The sequence below is a fragment of the Colias croceus genome, chromosome 4 (genome assembly GCF_905220415.1).
Source record: "Colias croceus chromosome 4, ilColCroc2.1".
NCBI lineage: Eukaryota > Metazoa > Arthropoda > Insecta > Lepidoptera > Pieridae > Colias > Colias croceus.
Window position 1 is genome coordinate 3,094,800 of NC_059540.1, and position 27,281 is coordinate 3,122,080.

The 27,281-nt window shown below is 34.5% G+C and overlaps 1 protein-coding gene across 13 annotated transcripts in view; it reads left to right on the top strand.

Annotated features, from left to right (window-relative positions):
- LOC123691150 (rho GTPase-activating protein 21) overlaps positions 1-27,281 on the top strand; it is a 296,813-nt gene that overhangs the window by 213,577 nt on the left and 55,955 nt on the right. For 10 of the 13 annotated variants that reach the window (XM_045635405.1, XM_045635399.1, XM_045635400.1 and 7 more), the window contains 13 exons: positions 4,383-4,559; positions 5,127-5,390; positions 5,725-5,972; positions 6,426-6,971; positions 7,149-7,363; positions 8,635-8,742; positions 9,165-9,245; positions 10,032-10,205; positions 10,640-10,693; positions 10,839-10,947; positions 11,537-11,626; positions 12,185-12,284; positions 14,768-14,851. In XM_045635405.1, coding sequence (XP_045491361.1) covers positions 4,383-4,559; positions 5,127-5,390; positions 5,725-5,972; positions 6,426-6,971; positions 7,149-7,363; positions 8,635-8,742; positions 9,165-9,245; positions 10,032-10,205; positions 10,640-10,693; positions 10,839-10,947; positions 11,537-11,626; positions 12,185-12,284; positions 14,768-14,851 — 2,250 coding nt within the window. The remainder of the gene's footprint in view (positions 1-4,382; positions 4,560-5,126; positions 5,391-5,724; positions 5,973-6,425; positions 6,972-7,148; positions 7,364-8,634; positions 8,743-9,164; positions 9,246-10,031; positions 10,206-10,639; positions 10,694-10,838; positions 10,948-11,536; positions 11,627-12,184; positions 12,285-14,767; positions 14,852-27,281) is intronic. The other 3 variants (XM_045635401.1, XM_045635406.1, XM_045635407.1) reach the window with 3 other exon arrangements.

A 27,281-nucleotide genomic window follows, 5' to 3' on the forward strand; every position in this document is an offset into this window, starting at 1 on the left:
ACCGCGTGCGCGATGTCTGGCCTGGAGCTAACTGAAATATAATTTAAACAACCAATTAAATTTCTATATTCCAAATTCTCCTCCTTTTTATCAGCCTTTACAAGTTTCAATCCCGATTCCATTGGAGTTTGAGCTGGCTTACAGTCAGTCATATGAAAACGGTCTAAAACATTCTTTATGTAACTAGACTGATCAAGATAGATATTATCTTGGTTTCTTGTGATGCGCATACCAAGTATATGGCTGGCTGGCCCTAAATCCTTCATTTCGAATTCTTGCATGAGTTTCTTCTTTATTTCAACTTTCATTTGTGAATTTCTGGTTGAAAATAATAATATATCGTCCACATACAACCCAATGATGACTAATTCTTCACCATTTGATTTAAAATACACGCAGGGCTCTGAAGACAGTCTTCTGAAACAAAGTTTTGTAACCAACACATGGTTTATCTTTTCATACCAAGACTTCGAAGCTTGCTTTAGGCCATAAATTGCTTTATGCAATTTATATACTTTATGCTCACAGCCTTTTACTTTATAACCTTCCGGTTGTTCCATGAAAACTTTTTCTTGCAAATCTCCATTTAGAAAAGCAGTTCTTACATCCAAATGATCGATATCCATCTGCTTTTCAGCTGCTAAAGCCAATAATATGCGAATAGTGGAATATCGAACCACTGGAGAAAAAGTTTCCTCGTAATCAATTCCATAGCGCTGTGTAAAACCTTTAGCTACCAATCTGGCTTTATACTGCTTTAGATTTCCATCAAGATCTTTCTTTTTCTTAAAAACCCACTTGCACTTAATCGGTTTTTTATCTTTAGGTGGATCAGTTAATGTCCAACATTTATTTTTAATAAATGATTGATACTCATCAGCCATTGCTTTCTTCCAGTGAACAGCTTCAGCCCCTCCTAGAGCTTCTTGAACTGTCTCTGGTTCATCTCCAATGCAGGTCAGCATTGCAGTACACGCACTGTCATATTCCGATGTATCCATCGCATCTTCAAGTGTCGATTCACCTGGAATGTAAGTGACATCGGAAGGATCAACAGAACTACTGCTGTCAGAGTCATCTAACTCAAAAATACACTGTCTTCTGGGATTAGTTACAATCTCATTTTCTTCCCCTTTTTCTGGTGATAGTGAATTTTCAGACTGTGCCACTTCAACATGAGAATCATTTGAGTTTAAATTCTCAGTCTGTAAATTATTTATCATCATAAAAAAAAATCACCATTTTCACATTTTTCAGTGTTTTTTGTATAGAATTTGTTTTCAAAGAAAGCAACATCCCTTGATTTAATAATTTTGCTGAGATTCTCTGGATCAATCAATCTATAACCCTTACTATTTTCACAATATCCTACAAAAATGTAAGGTTTACATTTTGAATCTAATTTCTTACGATTCTGTGTCAAGGCATAAACCACACAACCAAATATACGTAAATGGCTAAGATTCACCTTCTCATTAGTCCATTTTTCCTCTGGCGTGCTACCGTAGACTGCTTTTGTAGGGGACCGGTTCTTCAAATAAACAGCGGTATTGACCGCTTCTGCCCAGAACTGCCCATCTAAGCCTGCGTCTCGTAACATGCTACGAGCCTTCTCGACGATTGTCCTGTTGGCCCGCTCAGCAACACCGTTCTGCTGAGGCGAGTGCGGTATGGTAGTCTGGTGAATGATGCCGTTATCCTTCAAATATTCCTGGAATATAGAATTGACATATTCACCTCCATTATCCGTCCTCAACAATTTTATTTTTCTATTGGTTTGGTTCTCCACCATTGCCTTGAAATGTTTGAAGTTATCGAAAACTTCACTCTTATTTTTCAGAAAATAAATCCATGTTTTCCTACTACAATCATCAATAAACGTGAGGAAGTAACTAGCACCACCGAAAGATTTCACTGGCATAGGCCCGCATAAATCACTGTGTACAACACCTAACAGTTCATTTGACCTACTTTGTGCCTTCTTAGGAAAAGGTAATTTGCTAAGCTTCCCCTTAACACAAGCTTCACATTGACTGAACTGTGATTTATCATAAGTAATACCACTAGCCATACCTTTCATTAACAAATGCATACTCCTCATATTGAGATGTCCTAGTCTCCTGTGCCATGTCTCCTGCGTAACAGAGTTAGCAGCCGCCTGGAAACTCAGCTCAGTTTCTTTCTTACAGCTCTCAGATGCTTTCTTCTGCACTAAATCTTGAGCTTCTGTATTTACCTTGGTAGTCGCAGATTCTACACTATTCCCTGAAAACATAGAACAGCCACCACATCCTACCACACACAGATCACGCTCTCTAACAGATTCTGCAGTTTCTAATTGATAAACACCATTTTTATGTACAGCTGTAGCTGCTAGCTTTTTACCATAGAATATATTACAACATTTTTCATTAAAAATAACTCTAAAACCCTTCCTAGTTAACGCACTGACTGACAACAAGTTTGTAGCTAAATTCGGTACATGATAAACTTCACTGATTGTTTTGATGCCTAATTTTAAATTTACTTTTACATCACCACGACCAGCAGTAAATAGTTTTTCACCATTAGCCACCTTGACTTCAGACACATAACCAGGAACAAAGTTATTTAGTATATTCCTGTCATGACACATATGACTACTCGCACCAGAGTCTATTAACCATATATCATTCTGCACACAAGCTGATAATGCTGTCAATAGTAACTGGTTTGTTGAGCTCTCCGCCTTAACTGGTTTCACGGATTTACAGTTCCTCGAGAAGTGACCAAGCTTCTTGCACTTAAAGCATTTGATTTTCTTACGTGCCGCCACCAACGCTGTTGAACTCGTGTCACCTTTTTCATCACGTCGATGCTTCTCCTGCATGAGCTTCGCTTTGACCACTTCACTCGACAACTTGATATTAGAATTTTCAAGTGCCATTATGAGTGGATCAAAGTCTTGAGACAAGCCACTCAGTAAGAGAACTGCAACGAAATCGTCTTCCAGAGGTGAACCAATATCGTTCAGCTGTTGACTTAGGTCGCTAATCTTCGCAACGTAAGCTTCCATGCTTTCACATTCGCATAATTTTGTTGCAAACAAAAGACGAAGCAAACTCAGTCTCCTTGACAACCCCTTGTCTTCGTACGCCTTTTGCAAATTAATCCATGCATCCCGCGCCGTCTCTGCGTTCCTTACATGCGTAAAAACCGAGGGCTTTACTGACAAACAGATCTTAGCAAGAGCTTTCTGAGATCTCTTCATATGAGCCGCATCTTTGACATCTACAGTTTTATCTTCCGAAACGACGTCCCATAAGTCCTCGTGAATGAGTAGCATTTTCAGTTGGAACTTCCAATTACTGTAGTTTTCTATGCCGCTCAACTTCTCCACAGGAGCTAAAGTCGAAACCGATGTCGATGTCGCCATTTTTACATGTATGGACGGGCGTTTTAGTTTATTTATAAAATTACTTTTATTCTGCCAAAACTCAAAAATAATTATATACAGAGCAAAGATAACGTCCTGGGCCCATAACCTGATGGGTTTTGGGCAGGAAAAAGCAAAGATTGTTAAATAAACTTGAGATTCTTTATTAGACGATGCGCGTAGTACGAAGGGTAAAGACGGAAGAGAGAAAATTATAAGATGACACATAGGTATTTGACATACACATTTGTTTATACAAACTCTTTTCACCAACAGAAATTATGAAACTAATAACGTAAACGCGTTATCTTTTAAAGACTTTAAGTGAATATTATCGCAAATATTATTTACCAATAATTGTGAAATTATCGCATTGGTTAAATGAATGTTACACGGTATGTTTGAAATTATATGCGATACTCAGACTAGTTTAACTAGATGCAAATGACCAGTTCGCATTAGTTATTATTGGAAATGTTTAAATCAATTTTTATTGGTCGCCGTCGAGGCATCTGCGTATTGCCACCTGCTTCGAAGTTCTACGTTCATCATTTTATTGATCGTCATTTGAAATCGTAGCTCGTTAGTTTATAGCGTTTATGAATTATTAATTATTATTCAATATGGCTATAATAATTTCGAAATGGCTACGGAGAAAGATATTAAGTCGTTATGATCGCCGATATTATAGGCACAGACTCTATAATGAAAACTAAAGACTCCTTAACGAACACGTTCGTATATAAACAGCTGATAGTGTTCTGTGATTGACGTCGCATACGTAATAACTATAATACCAGATAATCCCGCGCAAATAGGCAATTATGTGGGTATTTTTTTATCAAAACACGTTACCGATAAGGTTTCGCATACAGGTGTTCTATCTTTATAGTGTAGGATGCACGACTGAAGTGCTTAAAACAGTGAATTTATTTGCAAATTGAAATGTATTGTTGTTTATTTGCAGCCCCCAACGTTAGTGCAAGCTCCGCCGGTGGCGCTCCCCCCGCAGGCGTCCGCCCCCGCGCCCACCTCCCCGCACTGCTCCGCGCCGCGCACCATCGTCATCCAACGGCCGGACGCCAGGCACGGCTTCGGCTTCACCCTTAGGCATCTTGTTGTTTACCCACCGGACTCTTTACAAGTGAGTGTCAGTGTCGTATGTAATTGTTTTTAATAAGATTGATGAAATATTTTTTGAAGTACAATATAGATAATGCTTCTATACCACAGTTCTATACCTATATGCAATTTTTGCAATCTGCAAACTCAAGAAAAAAACAATGACTGATATCAAAGAGAATATTTAAACAATTTATAGCCATAAGCTAATAATTAAACTAATGATTCTAGTGATGATCTCACATGTTAAAAAAAAAAACAGGCATAAGCAACGATTTACTAGTAAGTAGTAAACATATAATATATGAAATCATTAACCAGGCTGCAGATATAGAAAAAATATCAATTAAAAGAGCCAATGAATACATACTTACATAACATCATTTGCAAAACGTAGCATGGAATGTACCTATTGTATTATTATAATATGGATTTTAATTTAGATATTAATTTACATTGCTGCTATATTTTAATAGGAAAGTGCGTAAATATAGAGTTACTGACAGTGCTAGAGCACATTTATACACTTTCCATTGCGATTTTTTCATTTGCGATTGAAACCAATTTAAAATCGTATTGCAATTTGCAGGAGTTATACGAGGATGCGCGGCACCTGGCCGTGGGCGCGGTGGGCGCGCCAATGGACACGATCTTCGTGAGGTCGGTGCGGCCGGGCGGGCCGGCAGCGCTCGCGGGCCTGCGGGCCGGTGACCGCGTGCTCGCTGTCAACGGGGAGCCCGTGGCGTGCGGCCGCGCGCGGGCGCCATACGCGCGCGTCGTGCAGCTCGCGCAGCGGGAGCCCCGCGTGCTGAGGCTCACTGTGGTGCCGAGGGACCACGATCTGCTGCAGAGGGTGAGCTTGATGCAAATGCTAAGAATAGGGAATGCGTTAAATCACCATAGACGTTCAAACCATAAAATTCAAATGATATAGCTATCATAGGTTGGTCACGTAACTTCGTCAGGTCCGTCGTTATCACTGTTCACTGTTGAAATATAAAAGCTTTTTAAACAATGAGTATGTTCATGAACAATTTCCAAATATCCTGTTTTTAAGTAAATGTTAAAAAGATTTTATCTCCTAGTATTTTATTTGCTATTTACACACACATAGCAATGCACACACAAGTACACTAACATCACACTAAACTTTCCTGTAGACAACACTAACCTCCCGTAACTTTCAGTATTTCAGCGAAGCAGCCTACAATCCAGAAACGAACCAGCGACCAATAGACATGCCGGCTCCGATCACAGAGCACGAGTCGCGGCTGTTCGACGCGTACCGGCGGCCGCGCGCCAGCCTGCCCGCGCTGGCCGGCCCGCAAGCCCCCGCGCGGCACCGCGAGGACCCGGAGTACGCGACCGTCGCGCCCGCAACGCCGAGGTTCGACGCACGGCTTGCGAACGCGCCGCATTATATTATACATGATGGGTGAGTACATTGATTTTAGTGCAATAATTTCGAGTAGGTATATAATGATGCTATATGCATTATGAAGGATGCTGAATAATAATAAAAAATGTAACCTTCTTTATTTTCGTGAGCTTTTAAGAAAGGAAAAGTTTCAACATAAAGTTAATTGAACTTTGGTTATACTTGTACACTATTACCTGAAGCTTTTTCTTTACTGTATTATAATACTTAAGCTCGTTTCACTTGTGTTATAGGTATTGATTCTATGACAATTTGTGATAATAATTAAATAAAACATTTATTATTATTTATTTATTTGGAGATCTTACAGAAACAATTAAACCCGTGTAATATATAAATTAATGACATACAATGCTAACATTAACAATTGTTTCCTCTACGTCTCACAGTGAAGAAGTATTGAAATAACATACATAATTATTGAAATAACACACATAATTATTATTCCAGCAGGCGGGAATCCGACATATCACTGCCATCATCAGCAACGGAGAGCAAGGACAGTCTCGGCTCATTCGATTCGAACTCAACGCTCACGGGCCGAGAGCTGGACGACTCGATAATCCTCTCCCGAATACGAAAGAGCCTCGAACAAAAGGAGGCTTTCCTCAGACGTCCCAGCCAACCCACGGGATGGGTGACCCCGGACGCGCCGCCACCGATCAAACAGAAGGAGTTTTACGCTCGACCGCAGAAACTTCAAAAGCCGGCTTGGCCACCTCCCCCCTCCTCCCCACCGCTGGCTGCCTCACCCCCGCCGCAACACCACGAAAGAAAAGAAGAATGCGCCACAAGCGTCGATAGTGGCACCTACAGTGGTTATGGGGAGGTGAACGGCAATAATGAAAAGAAAATTAAACAAGACAGGAGTCAGTTCGTGGCCACACTGTCAAAAATACAAGAAACGGCGCCGAGTATTCAGAGCAATAATGTGGGGACAGTCAGCAATGGAACGAATGGTGACAACAAAGATGACTCGAATCACCAAGATAATAGGTGAGATAACAAAAATATTCACAAATACACTGCTGAAATGTTCACTTTCAATATTTCAAATTTTCCCATAATTTATGTTCCCAAACTACACAGTCCACACTTTTAACCCACATCACACACTAAAATCAGCATACTAAGCCAAATTCAATCTTCTAAATACCTTTCTTCCACCACCAGATACCCAGTACCTGAACTACAGCTAGTAACAGCGCGGACCCGGCAGCTGGAAGAAGCGCGCGGTGTAGGCGAGAAGCGCACAGAAGTGGCCCGCAGTGAGCTGGCGCGGCTGTCGGCCACGCGGCTCGAGCCCAGCGTGGCGCTGCGCCGCAAGGAGTTCGAGACGCGCGCCGGCCGCAGGGAGGCCCGCTCGCTCGACGTGCAACCGCAACAAGGTATACTGTTAGATTAGTTTAATTATTTATTTTAAGCTATTGCATAGCTTCTATCGCGGGCCTGGAGCGCGGGGACCGAATCCGGAAATTCCGTAACGAAAAACCTCACGCTCCCCACTCCGACGGGCACGCAGGTGTGGCTTGAAGGCATAGCATGCAATAGCTTTACCGCGGTAGTACTCGAGTGCCACACGTCTTTTTAGGGTTCCGTAGCCAAAATGGCAAAAACGGAACCCTTATAGTTTCGTCATGTCCGTCTGTCCGTCTGTCCGTCTGTCCGTCTGTCACAGCCGATTTACTCGGAAACTATAAGTACTACAGTGATGAAATTTGATGGGAATATGTGTTGTATGAACCGCTACAAAAATATGACACTAAATAGTAAAAAAAAGAATTGGGGGTGGGGCCCCCCATACATGTAACTGAGGGATGAAATTTTTTTTTTCGATGTACATACCCGTGTGGGGTATCAATGGAAAGGTCTTTTAAAATGATATAAAGTTTTCTAAAAAACATTTTTCTTAAAGTGAACGGTTTTTGAGATATCAGCTCTCAAAGTCGTAAAAAGTATGTCCCCCCCCCTCTATTTTTATAACTACGGGGTATAAAATTCTAAAAAAAATAGAGGTGATGCATGCTAATTAACTCTTTCAACGATTTTTGGTTTGATCAAAGTATCTCTTATAGTTTTTGAGATAGGTTGATTTAACTGTAATTTATTATATTTGCTGCTACGGAACCCTTTGTGCGCGAGCCCGACTCGCACTTGGCCGGTTTTATTTAATTATTTATTTATTAAGGCTCATTTAGCAGTTGTACATCGATGAAATTACATAAAAAATACACAAAAAATATAGAACATGATGGACAACCAACAAAAAATGAGCACTGCATGCACTTTAAAAATACGTTATTATTATTACGTATTAGGTAGTAGATGGTTAGATTAGTAGCTATCACTCGTAGCTACGTCGTTAAAGTAAGGTATGAAGTAGAAGAATATGAAAGAAGTGGCGCGCAGAGAAATACCGCTACCGCAGAAAACCCGCGCCGCGGAGAGCTTTGGAGAGTGCTGTGTGGTTCGTCGCCGCAAGGCTCTCGTTCTAATTAAAACAATTAACCAGATGTTTTTTTTTTTGTATCATTATTTTTAAAGATGCCTTAAAGTTTTCTGCTTACATAGTAATATCAAAATAGACCAGTTTTATATATACCCTCAAACTTGCCAATTCTTGATTACTAGATAAAGTTTAACATAGATTTATTGTCAGATCTAGATCACGAGCCGACGCCCCTGGGCGGCAGCTTGTCCGGCAACCAGCTAATGATCACCGGCAGCAAACACCTGCATTGTCCGCCTCCCGATGGATATGTGCCCGGTTAGTATACTCGTTTTAACTAACACAAATGTTAATAAGTTTTCGCAAATAGATCTCTGGAAGATAATTCACGAAAATATTTATCTTAACCTGTACATTATGGGAAACCATATGTTTTGAAGTTAATAATGTAGTTGGATGGCATAAAAATGTAATACTCTACTGGATAATATTAAAAATTAAGATAAAGAAATATTTACTTAAAAGCTGGTCACAACACTAGTTCACACAAATCAGCGAGCACATGCACAAACTAACGTTTAGACGTGAAGTTTGCAGTTCACACAAATTTCATTTAAAACATCATACAGTTGTACAAATATTCATACAATATAAATTCGTGTTGTGTGGACTGGTAATAATAGGTACGTTTTATTATAATTAAAATATTGATTTTATTTATATTTTCAATTCAATTTTAGAAACGGATAAGGTTCAAATGCGAACAAGGTCGAATAGTACCGGCAGTGAAGGATTACCTATTAGAAGACATCATGCCACAGGTAAATAATGCACTGCTTAAACTTATCACCAAAAAAGAATGAATTTGACATGTGCATATAAGTTGGATGTACCACGCAGCTGGTTTTGGAATATTTATATATTTATTTTAGACCAATAGGAATCAAGCTTTGCTACCTTATTCGCGATATGATTGGTCGATTTTCAGTTGGGTTGCGCGTGATTTGAAATAACGCCATCTATTGGTGCACAGCTGCTATTGCCCATTAAGTTATGCTTGCTGCATTTGCAAAGCTGTTCAGTTATTTACTAAATTTGAAGATTATTAGTTGATTATTATTACGTATTATATGTAGGTTTTTGTTTGTTTTAATTGCAAATTAGAATCCGTAATAACATTTATTTTATTTGTTAGTTTATTTTTTGTTTCTACGTGTATGTTATGATGTGATATGTTCTAACAATAATTGTTGTCTGTTTTGATACATCCATACATAGAACCATTATCAATTATTATTTTCTATTTCCTATCAACATACTATCATCAAACTCAATTTTTTGCAATGATATTACATAGTTTCTATTGGCACATCACAAAAGAAAAAGGCATTTCTATTATTCAATATAGTTTATTGCGCACGAAAAGCCTATGAACCTATGTTCTTGTACAATATTCTTCAAGACCGAACAAACGTCGAAAAGTTTAATATGTAAGTCGAAGTTTACACACAGATTACCTTCCGTACAAAACTCCCTCGATACGTCGACATAATTATCAAAACCGTACCGCTAACACACGCGCACCTAACACTATATTCCGCCCCAAGATGGCAGTCACGCGAAGCGACGTATGGGGCTGAACAGAGAGCAAATGGAGGCGATGAATCGCGTGTCGCTAGGGCGGGACGAGGGGCCGCAGAGACCCACGCAGCTGAGCCTGGCCCCCTCGCCCCCCGCGTCCGGCTCGCCCTCGCCCACGCCAAGCACGCCCGCCGACTCAGGTCCAACTCACTGCGAGCCCCCCCCCCCCCCCCAGCGCTTCCTGCCCACTGCCCACGCCCACGCCCAATGCATGACGCTTTAACTTTCATGGAATGGGAATTTCTTAAAAAAAATATGGATAGTGGTGTACAAGACACGATTGTCTTGAATAACTTGTTATTGTTCCGCATCTCATTAATCAACGTCATTTCTTACTTCCTAATAAAGTAATTGACATTACTCTATATTTCCTAAATTTTTGCGATCTTCTTTCCAACTTCTTCATATTTCACATGCATGACTCCCGCGCAAAAAGGGGGGGTTGTCTCTAACGTAACGCCGGCAACTAACTGAATGCGATGCTTCTCGGTGTGCTACTAACGCAAACTAATCCGTGCATCGGTGTCTGATACAATGTGTCTAATTGAGCAATTACATGGTATTCTCTGTACAGGTTTTGCTGATGATCTCGTCACGAGACGACAAAAGAAGGATGCACAATTAGGAGGTAGGAAATATATCGTTTATTATATCAATTTATCATTGTATAAAAATTTATTTAAATTATTTTTACTATTGATTATCCTTAATTAGAAACACTCATTTGCGTAGAAAGAAATGATTGTTTTATTAAATCCTGATCTTTATTGCAGAAGAAGAACGCGCTATGCGAAGAGTTTCTTACTTAAAAGCAACATGGGGTGATCGGTTGCACTTGGACAGTGATGTTGAGCCAGAAATCGACCACCACGCCTTAAGAAGGTATGATCTAACATACATATAGTTTCATTTACATACTTGGTAACTACAACTGCCATTAGAATCTTATCCTTATCATATATATTATGTGATCTATTTATTATCAAATGTATGGTATTTGTGGGTATATTAGAAATGGTAACTGCATTTTTGGGAGTGATTTTATTGAACACAACTACATTTATTAAATTTTCGTAATGAAATATCAGATGATTTATTATTACATTGATTCACTTACCCTGTAAAAAGCTGAATACTATACACCAAAAATACTCTTTTTTTTAAAAACCAAACACTTCTACAAAAAAATTACTCTTTCAAATGTATCATTATCTGCTACTGTTCTGTTTTATCCTCTTCATTTCCCTAGTAGATCTATTGTAGTTAATTTTCAGTTAAAATTTCCGTTTAAAAATTAACATGACTAGTATCCAGTAGTTGTGACGCACCTTAGTCATAAGATGTACCCAGAGTAGATATATATAGATAGACATAATCATGATTCCCTTTATGTTTAGCGGTGAATAACTGTTTTTGAACTGTAATAACCGTCAGGATATATGTTGGGTTTATCATTTGTACAAAAACGCAGTGCTTACCGCAAGTGGCGCCCCCCTCGGTTCGCCGACGACATAACTCCGCTGCTGCGGATATTCGACCCGCACGCGACCTCCCCCACTCGGTACGTCGCATGACGTCGCGGTTTCACAACATGCCGTTAGATGGCGCTTTTACCAATGTGTGTTTTAGATCAATAGATGGCGCTGAAATCAAAATCAATGTTTTGCGACAAATTGAGCTTTCATAGATTCTCGTCGAACTAACTTCATCAAGCATACTCGATTGAGATATCGCCTCCGCTTTCGTCATCGGATAGTCCGTTCATATTGTACATATTTTAAGATAAGCATAGCTCGTTATATGTAGGCCGCAAAGGAATGTCTTTGAAACTTCGTGTGCATGACAATCCCGAAATACATTGCATGCTGAGTTTTAGATGTTTGCTAAATAAACATTCGTTGTTGTAAAGGCATGTTGTTTTGGTTTTATTGGATATTCTTTGTTATAAATATGTAAAAGACATCGCATATGTTAACACTTCATCATCTGAGCAGTACATAATATTGCAGTGTCAATATATTCTACAACAAATTGAAGAAATTTCATTACTGTTCTATGTAAATCATATGTTTCAGTATTTTCTATGTATCAGTAAGATAATTTGCATTTATATTAATAGTTCAGAGAAGAAAGACCAAGAGGCGCCAGACAATGTAGAGGCCTTACAGGGAGATGTGCAAGGCAACGTGCAAATAAAGATGGTGGTTAGTAATGGAAAGGTAAGCATATTTTACAACAAAAAAAAAAGAATATTTTATACTATAATATCATTTTTAATACAAAGATCATTAATTATGACATGATCATAAAAATAAAACATTACGTATTAAGTTATGGGTCATTATACAAAAATGGGGTAACTCAATGTCACCAGCCAATTTATACAAAGTCTTATTATATTTTAATCAAATAACAATCTATTTTAAAACAATAAACCGTCCTTTATTTGGTCACTCACTTTCACTTCTTTATTTAAAATACAAATTGATAAAAAAACAAAATTAATACTTAAATAATCAGTACTTTGGCATGTCACAACTCCGAAAACCAACAATCAAGTGACTATTTTATAAACATTATCATTGATTAGAGAAAACTTACTAACTCAGGACAATCTTTGATATACATAGTATTATATAGTATAACTTTCATAACGAAATGTTTAACATTTTATTTAAAAAATAAAAATAAACTTTGTCATCGTTTTTATTGGTCAGTCCGTTGTGTGTTTTTCAAATTTGAAATTCTCGCTAAATATCACCAAGTCGAGGTCAAATCCCTGTCTAAATATTAATGTTGGTAATGAAGCTACTTGTGCATCCCATATTTTGATGGCCGTCATAACTGTACCAGCGCTAGGGTTGTGTTTGTCCTCTAAATTCGTGCTGCGCCAGTCAACATTTCAGTCCTATGGTGAGTCGTTATTTTATTGTTAAACTGATTTTTATTTTCATTCATACATGGTTAAGTATGATTTGTAAAAATATAGTTTGTTGATATAAGAAATAAGGCAAAAAAAACATAATTTGTGATTATAATCTCATATTAAGTCCCTTTTTATCAATCCGCTGGCATCAGTCCTATGTCAGATATCGCGCCAGTGGACTGACGCGACCCCATAGTACTGATGATTCTATCGTTTTTGAGAACTTTTATCTTGATTGCTATTGGTATAAGCATTTCTATTTGATATTTCAGTTTAAAACATCATGCGCCACGCTAAAAGAAACCGAATTTGACTAGGGAAGAAACATTTAAAAAAGAGTAGCAAAGAAAAGAGCTATTGAAACAAACTACTAATAATCTCATTTAAAAGATCTTATTTTATTTTAATTATTGATTTTGATGCTTTCAGGGCATAGCTTGTTATATGTATTTATTAGATAAATACGTAAACGTATAATATTGTGAAGTAAAATTACCTCAAAATAACATAAAAGTTAATTATTTTAATAACATTATAAAAATGTCAAAAGGCTCTTATGAAAACTCAGATGAGACTTTCATTCAAGCCTTTGGTTAAAAACCATGAACCATTTTATGAAAATTATTACTTTTAACATAAATAATGTTAGATTTTTTAGGGCTCCGAACCTCAAAAGGAAAAAAACAGAACCCTTATAGGATCACTTTGTTGTCCGTTTGTCTGTTAAGACGTTTTTTTTGAAGCGCGTGGAGGTATCAATTTGAAATTTATATTGAATACTCAACATTAAGAACCCTTGGGGCTGTAAAAAAATTAAACTTATAACGCAACGCAATTAAAAGATACCTACATCCGTTAATACTGCAAATTTCCGCAAATTTAAATATTCGCAAGGGAATAAAAAAATACACAGGATGCTTGCCGTGTATACAGTCTTAAAATATGGTAAAAAGCAACGTCTTATAACACAGATAAAGGAAAAATTGCTAAAAGTATAAATTTTAAGTTACAAACATAATAAAAAATAGGTTTGTTAGGAGTCCAACTCGCACTTGGCCGTTTTTTTGTTTCTATTGTTTGTGAATTACTTGAAATATTAAGTAAAACTAAGTCAAAGTAGTAAGTTAAGTAAGAGAGTAAGAATATTCACGTTGCGTTAAATGTCAGAAGGCTGTTTTGAAAATTGAGACATTGTTTTTTCCCAGTATCACAATATATTATCAATTATCATTTTTAAATGTAACTAAGTGATTTTAATACTTAAAAGACATGTGCCATTACTAAAACTGAGAGATGTGTAGTAATTTTCATTGAATTTCTTTAAGAATATTACAAAATTGTGTTTTTTATCAGTACTATGTTAGCCTTGTCAGTCCCCTGGAGGCCAAATCCAGAAAATTTAAAATATCTCACAATCTACTTAAAAAAGTGGCTGGCCCGATTTGGAACAATATATTCATTAGATTAGCTATCACATACACCCTAATTTGTAATAATCTGATATAAAAAATATAGTAAACAAAATATCCTTAAAAGTTACCCCATTTTTGTATAATCACCCATATATAGAAAGTGGCAACATTGGATATTACAGAAATAGCCTGAAAATTTATTAAAAATTAAAAATTATTTAATAAATATTTAATGTACATACTTACCTTAAACAAACCATGCTTCATTTGCCTGCCCCTAAAAATATTTGTTTATTTATTTGCACGTAATAATGTGTATTTCATAGCAATAATTTTAATTATCTTTTAATATTTTTTCTCTTAGCGTGCCAGCGATAGATCGTGGAAGCAGGTGTGGGCGGTGCTGCACGGGACCAAGCTGTATCTGTACCGGCACAATCCTACCCAGGTTAGTTTCTTAAAAATTTATACCTAAGTTTACAGTGATTACGTGAGTTTGTTAGAAATGATTTAATTCTATTGCTATTGCCATTGAATACATATATGTATATTGGCATTAGTTGTATATTATACGAGCATTTATATATAAAGGTGTAAATTAATGTTCTTAGTATAAAAAGTGCATCGTAAAAACACCGCACTTTGAAATGTAAAATTAAGTTTTGTCTGGTCTGTTTGGTCTTCCAAAATTGAGATATATTTTTTTAATAATGAGGAATTCATGTTTTCACATTCTTGCTCCACTAAAAACAGTGACGAAGCATATTTTCACCACACATTTCTAGACACGTGGTGTCCTAAATCATATAGTATAGTATAGCTCATGTATACAGAACGTGAACAAACTTCCTTTGAACTATGTACATAGTACATATGTGTACATAATATGTACACAAGGTAGTGGACAAATATTTTTCGCGTAGATATTAATGGAATATTGTTTTGCGGAATTTTTCGGCGACTTTGTTTTGGTTGCCGTGTTATATAGGTTATGGGAATTGAGAACGAATTAATAGAGTTGAAGGTTTTCATGGAAAAATATTGTGATTCGGTTTTATAAGTTTGTTTTCATCGAGCGTACATAATAAGTAATATTTTGGCTGCGTAATTAATTTACCGTTGATTAAAAAAGTAAATAAAAGGAAGCTTCTGTAGCGACACCCTTTCTCCTTCTATGTGGAGTCAATAAACAATAATTAAACTGTGAGTGTGTGATCATTTTGTGTAAAACTAAAAGGTACTGTACTTCTAATACTCATTATCACACAACCCACAGCTTCCTTGATATCTTGCAACTCCTTTTTCCATGATTACTCACTAAATAAATAATCCATTAATTTTGCATTTAAAAGACTTCAATTTAATCAACTATCTGTTACCTGCTTCCAATAAGGACCTTTAAACCATTTCATTTCGTGATCGTGCATCGATTATTTTCGTTCACAGCACAGCAGATATCCATAAAGTCTTAAAACATTTATATCATCACTTATTAGGAAACCGAATATCTTTATCTCGCTTTCAAGTGTAAATAAATACAATCCGCACGAACTGAATTGGCTATTTTACCAAATCTGTTTATTTTATTATACAAAATTTGCATATGACTCGCATAACTTCATCGGATATCCGACTAAATGAAGTTAAATTAAATCATACGGCTGTATTGTGAATTTATTCACATTAATTGCGTTTAATTTAACACGTGCTGTGTTCCGGTTTTTTGTCCATGTTTTTGCTAAATTATAAGGCGTGTTGCATACAATGTATGAGTATTGCTGTTGTCGGTTTTAAAATATTATAATGTTACTCGAAATGTTAATTATTAAGGTTAAAGAAATATAAATTTAAGTAATAAAAATTACGGATCGTTCCTATAATTAAAATGAGTCAGTGGAATAACAGTTGAAAATTTCGTGTTACACTGATGCATATACTTTTCCACAATATTTTATTTTTTATAAACTTTCTATATGTATTCCCTAAAGGTACTCCAACCAACGATCTGTCTAATTTTCTCTTCTAACCTAACCACTGAAAGTCGATCAAAATCATTCATTTCACATTTTTATGTATCTCCCATGCGACGTGTACCTACCTACCCACTTCATTCTCAATAGATGATATCAAACAAACGAACACCAAATTGTCATTCCCCACTCGTTCTGTTTGTCTTCGTTATCAAATAAATAATTAAACATATCCTGCACACCATATTTACAAACCTCACCTGCCCAAAGTACGACTGGTCAAAGTTTTTGGTCGCCATATGCTACGTCCTTCATGTCTTGTATTCACCGATGAAGACACGGCTAGATTGGTTTATTTTAGCTACTTTCATAGCATTATGTCCTATGGAATTCTGCTATGGGGCAGGGCTGCAGATATAGAAACTATATTTATATTACAGAAAAGAGCCATACGCTCTATATATAATTTACGTGCTAGGGACTCACTAAGAGATCTCTTTAAGAATACTGGTATCCTCACAGTACCATCACAGTATATATTTAATAATATTTTATATGTACACAAAAACGCAGACTTACACACAAGAGTAGGAGATAGACACCGTTATGGCACAAGGAACCGAAATAAAATTGAAATGCCATTTTACCGGTTAGCTAAAGTTAAAAATTCATTTATGGGATACTTTTTTACAACAGAATTCCTCATAGTATTAAAGAGTTTAGTAGTGCTAAATTTAAAAATTATGTAAAAAACGTATTAGTTCAGAGAGCCTATTACAGCATTAAGGAATATATGAAAGATAAAAATCCATGGAGGGTTGTCGCGTAAAAACCACAGGACAGTTCTTTGGCATATTATGATATATACGTACAGTTACTTACATATTTTGTAAAATTAAATTGTAATACTGAAATGATTTAAAAGAGCAACTATGGAGTTTCTTGCCGATTCTTCTCCATAGATACTGCTTTCCGAATCGGTGGTAAATGTTAAAAATATGTATTGACGTTTCAAAAGTGCTTCTCGAAGAAGTCTAATTGAATAAATAAATGTTTGAGTTTGTTTGAGTATTTACAACCGTTGAATTCTTAATATAAATTAATTATTTATCAAGATATAAGATAACAAACTGTTGGTACGGTATGAGGATCTGATGTCCTTGAATCTGTAATAAAAGCGTGTAGCGTGACCATATGGAAGTTTGGGTCGTTGGTGCATGTGCGTTTGAATTAAGTAAAACACATAATAATTTAAAATAAATAATCTTGAAAATAAATATACCTTTCCAATCCTACACAAGAATAAGCGTGTTAAAAAGTTAAATAATTCGTTTCAAAACATCGATTAAACTATCTCTTCACGAGATCTCAAAATAAACATCGAGTATTCACGTCAAAATATATCAAAATTCCGAATGTCAGTCATTCTTGAACCGCAAGCGATAAATCCTACAGTGATTTATTTTCACGTGTGTGACCTTTCCCCCAAATTGTTATGTGTCACTGCCTAGGTATACATCTGTGGTATACATCAACTAAATTCACTATCACAGATAATATAATACTAGAGGTATCAAGTTATGACGTAAGCACGCTTTTGGGCATGAACTATTCCGAAATTCCGGATTTACTTTATTTATCCACTTTATACATGCCTTGTCAGTTTGTACTTGCATGAAAGGATGGTTTAACTTTAAAATAATAAATTCCGCGTTATTATAACCTTAATATAGGTAGTTCAGTAGATCCAAGAATTTACACACGAACAAATATTTTTGGTGGGATTTAAATACCTAATGTTTGTCCAATAAATATTTAAAAAAGCATGCATGATATTGTTATATATTGTTTGTTACACTATATTCTATTAACAGCAACTTTCTACATTTCACAACTAAAGGCAATTCTAGTTAATCATACTATCTCGCATCCAAATAATTAAGACGTCAAAGTACAATTAACGCAATTCCAAGTGATGTTCCAATATCCAGGATATAAATAATTTATGACTTACCACAAGAGCCATAAAGATCAAATTCGATAAATCATGTTTATGATGGAGGAAGACGGCGCAGTAGAATTAGGAGTTCCCAGAAAACAGTCATTGCATTCAGGCGTTTATTAGTGCTCAAAGTTATGGATCGGGGATTCCTTTCTCTCTTAGTACCGTCGTTCTTTATTGTTTATTAGAGTAATATTGGATAAAGGAAGTTGTTGCAAAGTATGCAGTTGCTAAAACTTTAAAATATATCTTGTCTATTGTTTTAAAAGATAATCCGTATTTCCTAATTCCATACACGTTTATGCTAATGTGTTAAACTACATATTTTTATTTGCGTGTCTTATATTTATTTATATAAATAAACGTGAACTTTACCAACATATTTATTTAAAATAAACACCTATAATTGAATTTAAACGCATATTTTCTCGTAGGTATAAACGAGACGCAATATGAATATTAATTAAAACGTCAAAGGCGTGAAACAACTTTTCATGGATCTCGTTTGCCGACTACTATTTACTAACGAGGTGTATTCGTCTCGGCTTTTAGGGATATTATGTTTGTTAATATAATTTTAAATAAATTTAAATTTAAATATGGTTTCAGAGTTGATAGATAGAATAATTTATGTGAAGTTACGAATTAAATCTTGTTATGTTATTCGCAGAGCTTTTTTGATGAAAGATGAAAGCTTAAATCGGTTATTATAGCTAACGAAGACAAACTAAGAGCTAACTCTTTCTATAATGTGGTTACATAGTAAATATGATTTAATGAATTAGGTAGAAATTTATGTAAGATGATAAAATAAAAATTATTTTAAAGATTTCCATCAGCGAGAAAAAAATTGTTCGATATCTTAAGAGTAATTGTCTCTACGGTTATTTAGTTTCATTCCAACTAAAACAATTTGTCACAACAATGCTGGACAGTTCATAGATTAATACAAACCTAACTGCTTTGATAAAGTCTATTTACTTGTCAATCCAGTTCCGATTACTAAAATCTAATCAATGCATTATTTCAGTGAAATATTTACAATCAAAAGTTATTTAGCTCAATCGATTTGCTATTAACATAATAGACTTGTTAACGTTATAATTTAATTCCTACGTGAATTGTGACAATTAATCTATGATTATAAACCAACAATTGAATATGTGACGAACAAGATAAAATACTGTAACAATAATGTATAAATAGTAGTTAATATGTCGAGATTTTTAAATTGACAAATAAAAAAGATATTTTCTTAATTTACCAAGAATTTAATACGTAACTGCAGCGTTTCCCAACATGGGGTCCACAGACAAAGCAAAAAATTTACGAAAGCCTTAGTGACCATACTATTCTGACGGCCGGACTTAGTATTTTGCAGTTTAAAGCTATTTCATACAAAAACACTGCAAAATAATAAAGTTTGATTTATGTGATTAAATTTTTTGGGGCTCCGCGGATAGTAAGGTTTATAGTAAGGTGGCGCTAGAGATCTTTGTAAAAGGTTGGGAAAGGCTGCGTTACTTGTTATTAGAACAGGAAACAAACAGTATTTGTATTGAGAATTATAGACTGCAAAAATAATCAATTATAATATAATATCTTTCCATTATACTCAAATCTCATAAATACTCTTTGACCTGGATCCGATACACTAACCAAGATATAAAATTTAAGCAGAAAACTCATATAATATAATCTAATGTATTAAAATATTTGAAAATTTCCATAAATAATTTTATACCGGGTTATCTTGATTCATTGTTAAAAGTAACGAGATAATGTAAGCAAGATTTATGTCTGATGTAAAAATATATATTATTACCTTACCTCAGTGGGTTAATATGTTTTTAAGTGTTTTAATATTATATTTTAATTACATTAACACGATTCCATAATAAGAACATAAGGGTCACAAATATTAAGAACAATTATGATACTAAATTTATTATTTATAGTCTCTCGTCATCTTGATGGCAATTTCTATAAATTAACTACGCCCGTACAAATACAGATAATATTGAAGATAAAAATATTAAATAACAATACATTTAAAAAACAACATCAAAATCGGCCCAGTAGTTACCTTGTTATGCTTATACAGACAGATACATTTACATTTATTATAAGAACTAAAGTAAATATTTAACTTATAACACCTACTTTTCACCTTGACTCGCCTTAATGATAAATTATTTAAATGATCCTAGCATTCTAAACCTACGATAAGATTTATTGTTAAAATCATTTTAAGGAACTACTAATTTATACTGATTATCATAACAAGTTTGTAATTAAAAATTTCATTCCGAACTCTAAGATAACTATTTTTTATATTATTAAAACAAACAAAGGATTTAATAATTAAAACAATAGTCCTTCACGTAATGCATTAGTATTGTTAACATAAAAGTTTGCTTATATGAGATAATATCAAATAATATAAAACCTCTTCCTATAAGTTATATCACATAAATTCCTATATCCTCTCTTACATCTGATAAATATATTTATTGAAAGGGAACTTGTTAATTTGTAACTAAATAAATTTACACATTTGTAAAATATTAACTACAAAAAAACCCGCATAGTTTCCGTGCCCGTGAGATTTCCGGGATAAAACTTATCATATGTGTTAATCTATGTTACCCTCTATATGTGTGCTAAATTTTATTGTAATCGGTTCAGTAGTATTTGCGTTAAATAGGAAAAAACATACTCGTACATACACACGCATACATCCATTCTCACAAACGTTTGTAATATTAGTAGGAAGTAGGAAAGGATAAAAAAAATAATAAAGCATAAACAATATAAACGAAACAAACAGATACACAGTTATATAACAAACACAAAGTGTGGCATGTTCACAGACCACAATAAACAATTTATGTAACAGATAGACACAGAATGCGCACACGCATCGAATTACATACAGATGCTTCGATAAACCCACTCGGTACCTTGGCGATCTCAAATCTGATACAATGTGCGCAAAAGATATGATGTGGATGTTTAGATTAGGCTTAACGAATATCCTTTGTAAATAATAGGAAAATACATTTGTTTTGGACCGTTAATTCAATCGCGAAAAAAGTTACGGGAAGTTTATATAATATGTACCAACATGCAAAATTTACGGATTCATATATCCATATACGGATTTTTTGTTCAATCTTTGCATCTATATGATACGATAATTTAAGAGTAATTTATGTAAAATCGAACGCTCTAGTTAAAAAATTGCTTATTATGTTACAAGAAAGTTTGAATAGAATTATTACTAGATTACCAGTTTTAAACCCTATATATTATTATAAATTGCTCAAGAACACTTAACGCCTCTGCAAATCGGAAGTTTATCGGGAACATATCGTAATGTTCGTTCTCAATACACTTCCGATTAATTTCTGTGAAATTTATGAAGAAAAGCAAAAACCATTTAAAAAGAAAGTACATTAATACGATAAATTTACAATAGACTATCTATTTCCTGTCCTATTTCTTCGATTTAATTTACGTATATTTTCAGAACTTATTAAATCCAATTGCTTAAATTGGATGTATTTCGCTTACGAACTTTTCAGAATTGAAATCTCTATTTCAATTTATAAAATAAAAACCGCGTAGAATATTGGCACAAAAATTTGAGACCAAAGAAGTAAAAAAAATGTCTGTTTAATTCTCTCTAGAAACTATAATTATAAATCTCTACCATTATAACGTTAAGTGCACTGTGCAATTAACATATAAAGGCATCCAGAAGGATCTCGAACGTGCTCCCACAAGGTACAGAGTAATTACACCGCAGACACCCCCCTGTCTAGGGCTTCACAATCCACCGAGCGTACGCACAATGATCATTGTTTAGCAAACATGACTGCGGATATGTGCTGAGTTGTGTTATGTACTTTGTAAAGGCTGGAATACATGAATGATGCAATATGCAAAATGCTAAGATGTTATCTACTGCTATAGTATAAAAAATGTATCTTACTTGGTTTATCGCGATTAAGATCAGACTAAATAGAACGACAACATGAAATGGGTTAAGGTCTCTTCTAAAACAAAGCTGCAAATTCCTGCCATGAACCATTTAATTATTGATCCTCCTTGACATAGCAACGTCGAGGACACTGCCGAAAAACAACCCTTACAGATAGCTCCGAAAAAAAATAATCATAGAAATTTTGCACGTGCACAAATTCAATTCAACTTTAAATCGATTTGAGACCACATTATAAAAGCATTAGCTGATCAAACAGACATCAATTGTTCTCTTTAAGGACTCTCGCACGTTCTAAATGGTCCTCCTTGTCACTATGGGTACGTTAGAGAGGGACAGAAGAGCCACGTGCACGTCAACACTCCAATGCCGTAGTCAGGTGCAAACAAACAGACGACCTTTTCGCTTTGTTGCATTATTATGATATACGCAATATTTCCTATACGCCCGAAATAAATACATGCGTTTTAATGACGTTGGACGGTTAAAATAGCTGTGAACAATACAGATATATTTAGATGTTCTGAAGATATGATGTTATCAGTACCAGGAAATGCTACTGGTACTTATATTGTATAAGACATGTTGTAAAAGATAGTATGTTTAAATTGTTTTCCAGAACTCTGACGCATCTTCTATATGAATTATGGAAGCAATACATTAAACGTTGGTTCTTGATATTAATGAATCAAAAACGGTTCTTACATAACAACTACCAACTGTCAATCTAATATTATCCCTTGTGTTGAAATAATCCATACAGGCGGTGCTAATATCTAGAAAAATAATAAGGATAAGATTAAAAAAATATATAAAATATCATATGGGTATAATGAATGTGAAATAAAGCAACGTTTCCAAAAAAGGAAATGAGTCCAAAATGTTCTAATGAAACAATTCCTTTTTGATCTCGAAATTCAATCAGAACATATCAAATACCAGAGAAACGAACTCATTTTATTGTACGATTGAACCGGGTCCTTCACCTTCTGGGAACGAAGAGTTTTGCACAGATTATTAGAAAAACAACGTACCTCATATCAAGTGAGTTCGACGAACTGTTATTAAATGTCATCGAAAACATGGCAAATTGTTTCTTCATCTGGAAAAATAGGAAAAAGGAAAATGTTTAGTATGAAAAAATGACTTGTATCGTTAATTTCCTTTCCCTACTTGTATTACCTCTTATTATAAGGACGTCTGTAGACGGTGCGAGCACTACAGCTAGCACCAAGTCTCCTTCCTGTTGAACAAAAAGCTTTCTAAATATTTAAACACGCTTCCTATACGATTCATCTCCAGTGCTGAACACCATAAAAGGCTGCAGAGTCGAATAACGACGTAAGGCAAAAAGTGGCAAAATTCATTGACGTAAATTGCTCAGACGAGCGGAGTTACTTAATTATCAGCTCTGATAAATTGCTTTATTTATTTTAACATGCGAGTGGCGTATGTTTCAACTCGCCGCCCGCACTTCCTACCGGTGGTAATTATTAAAATAAACAATAATCACTTCCTTCGTGAAGACGATGAGGCTTCGCGGCGATCGATTAAAGGCTCTGTCAGACAACGGTCTCAATTAAATAGGCTGTTTTCATTAGTGGTAAAAATATATTAATTGACTCGTAACAACGGTAAAATACCAAAAATTGTAAAGTAAGCTAATAAAGAACCTTGAAATGTATTTTTGTTTTGTCTACCTTAATTTAATAATAGTGAAAATCATAAAATACTTTACATGCTTACATTTTCAACAATTTATATTTCATTATCACCTTCACAGAAGCAAATTTCGTACTCTTATAAAACATTCGCAAAAAGAACAATTTACTGCAGCCACATAAAATTACGAAAAGAAAAAGAGCACTGATGAAAACGCCTTAATATGATGATTCGAGTGCTACACGTAAGCAGCGTCGTGTGTGGTTGTCCTTTTAAGGCGCAGAGCGTCTCCCAATAAAAGCACAAAAAAAAATACAAATTATTGACACATCGTCCATCTACAGTAACAAGTTTCGATAGCGGCAATTTCGTTTAATTCCTTGTAAAATTGCGGTGAATATTCAAAAGATAATCGTCCCTGTAACTGGTTTGTTTTGGATTGCTTGCGGTTGAATTTCCTCGACGTTTTACGTGTTTCGGCATTGTTTTTTATTCGTCTATCAAAAGTTAAGCGTTCATAAAATATGAATAATGGTATCGGGTTATGGGGTTTAGTGTAATTTGCTGAATTAGGACGGCATTAGAATGAGAACAATGCGATTAAGATGGTAGTATATTGTTATCATTATAGCGGTTTATCAAAATTTTGTGATACTTATATCAGCTTCTGAATATGTTCTGTTTATGAAATTAAGCATCTAAAATTGTTAATTATAGGTCATTATACACATTATTAGCAAGTGTGAAACCGACCCTTAGAATAATAAACGTTTTAAACAATGGTATTTAACACTAATCTAAACGCCGAAAGCAAGCTTTATAAAACAGTTATAACTTCAATAACAAGTAAATAAACGATCTAAATCTCATAATTTAGCTTTTCGAATCGAAAGGAGCTTAACAAACGATTTAAAGTTTGACCGTCAACGGAGTCCTTGGGCTCGCTCTTGTTAGAAATTGGGTCAATGTCGTAACTCAGGATCAGGCTGGATCGAGGTGAGGGAAAGCTTCATTGCAAAGTGTTATTTATAGTAACATAGATATTATAGATTCACAGGTATAAGCAATGTTTTCCTAGTTAGCTACAAATAAGCTGCAAATGCAGTATGAAGGAATCGTACAAAATTGAAAATAGTGATGGAGTAGTTGTTTCATTTTATAATTAAAATCATCAGTAATCAATTTTTTATTTTATTAATTTTGCTTAGGATCGTGGAATAAAACATCCAAATATTGTCCATAGTCTTTTAAAGCTTTTTAATTAGGTAGGTACCTACTTTCGAAATTTACTGTAAACAAGAAACGTTTTTAGAAATAGATTACAAACAAATTGAACCAGAATGTTTCAATTAAGAAAAACACGTATTATCAACTAATTGGGTTGTATTGAATTAAGATTAAATTAGATTTGTCCTCGATCTCGACAGTTCGTGATAAGACTTGCTGAGCTACATTTTCCAAACCAGCATTTGTCATAAGTATTTGCGATACATGATCGGAAAAACCACTTTATTACGTGTTGTAAATCATCTTTCAATATATTTTACGACTATTTGTAGTTGGATAATATTTCATTAGCATTTCGCCCGCGGCTTCTCTCGCGTGCATCTCGCGTACCGTCGACAGCCGTACATATTTCCATCAATTATTTAAATCCATCGAGATTAATTAATAAATGTAGCCTTTCTCTATAGCAAAACTTTATCAAAATCTGTGTAGGAGATTCATGAATCAATAAGACAGATTTTCGAATTAATAATACATATTTAGTAAGAATTATTTAGGTGCATAGAAATGCATTGATTCTGTGGTCGTCAATTGCATCGGTGTAATTAAAGATGGATTAGTTTCTAGTGACGCACAGAGTTAGCTATTAACTAGGTGTTAATTGTTCTACGATTCAGTGTAATATCTCTAAAATTTGAACTAGTATACGGAAATAACATAATAACGTTTTATGCGCTTCCTCGGAAGACGTTATTTGAAATTGTTTTGTTCTTTCGTGGTTTGGTTCGTTGTCATGTTGCTATACATTTCGTTAATACATTTAAATAATGTAAATAGTCTTGATAATATTAGATTAACTTGAGATTTTATTGAAATTTCTAACTGTTCTATACAGTTTAGTCGACCTTAGTCTAAATATTCGATGAAATAAATAAAAAATATTGTATAAATTGATAATATTAATATACTATTAGATATTATTTGCAAAATATAAACTTTGTACTATTTAATAGTAAAAATATCAGTTACCATAGACATCACTGAACTTAGACTAAGATATATTTATTTATTTATTTATTTATTTAACACTTTATTGTGCAAGAGACAAAATATACATAAAGGTTACAAAAAAATAAGATTAAAAAGCACAAAGGGCGGCCTTATCACTACGCAGTGATCTCTGCCAGGCAACCACGGGGAGAAAGGCAAAGAAGCGAAATAAAACAAAATAAAACATATTTTTAGAATAGGGTAGAAATAATAAAAGAATACAATAAAATATATACACATGTTATACAGTACATGATAAAAATACGTAAAAATGAACAAAAAAAAATTAAAATAATTAAATTAAATAAATATATGAAATACAAATATATCATAAGATACACATACATACACATATGCATACTACATATATAGTAGTAACTATATATATATATATATATATATAAATAAATATGTCTAAATAGAAGTATACTACATAAACTAATCCGAATTATAGGCAGTTAAGAGGAAATGATTACGGACATGATGTTATATAATAAAAAATGGTAGAAAATGTAGACAGAAAACATGATAAGGAATTGATTCATCTTTTATTCCAAAAGCATTTTTGCTATAGACTGCGTTAAGAAAAAGGATGATAGGAATATTTGGCAACGGTCAGTGATTTTAACATACCTAAAAGCATTTGCAAAAGTTCATTTGGATACAGGAAAATACATTGTATTTCTAAAATATATTTATATTTCTTAGAGCACTTTATATATAGAAATTATTATATATTTCACGCTACAATAAAAACTTTATGTTTTTCCTCGTCATTGATATATTCTAGAGTACTCAGAAATTGCATCAAATATAATCACAAAGGAAAACGTTACTCGAAAGACTGTAAGACATTCAAAGTCTTCAGTTAGTCTAAGAACAAAGACATGTACTATTGACACTCCTTTCGTTTTCGTCTCTACAAACTCCAGACCTGAAAGGACACATAAAGAGGTCAGTA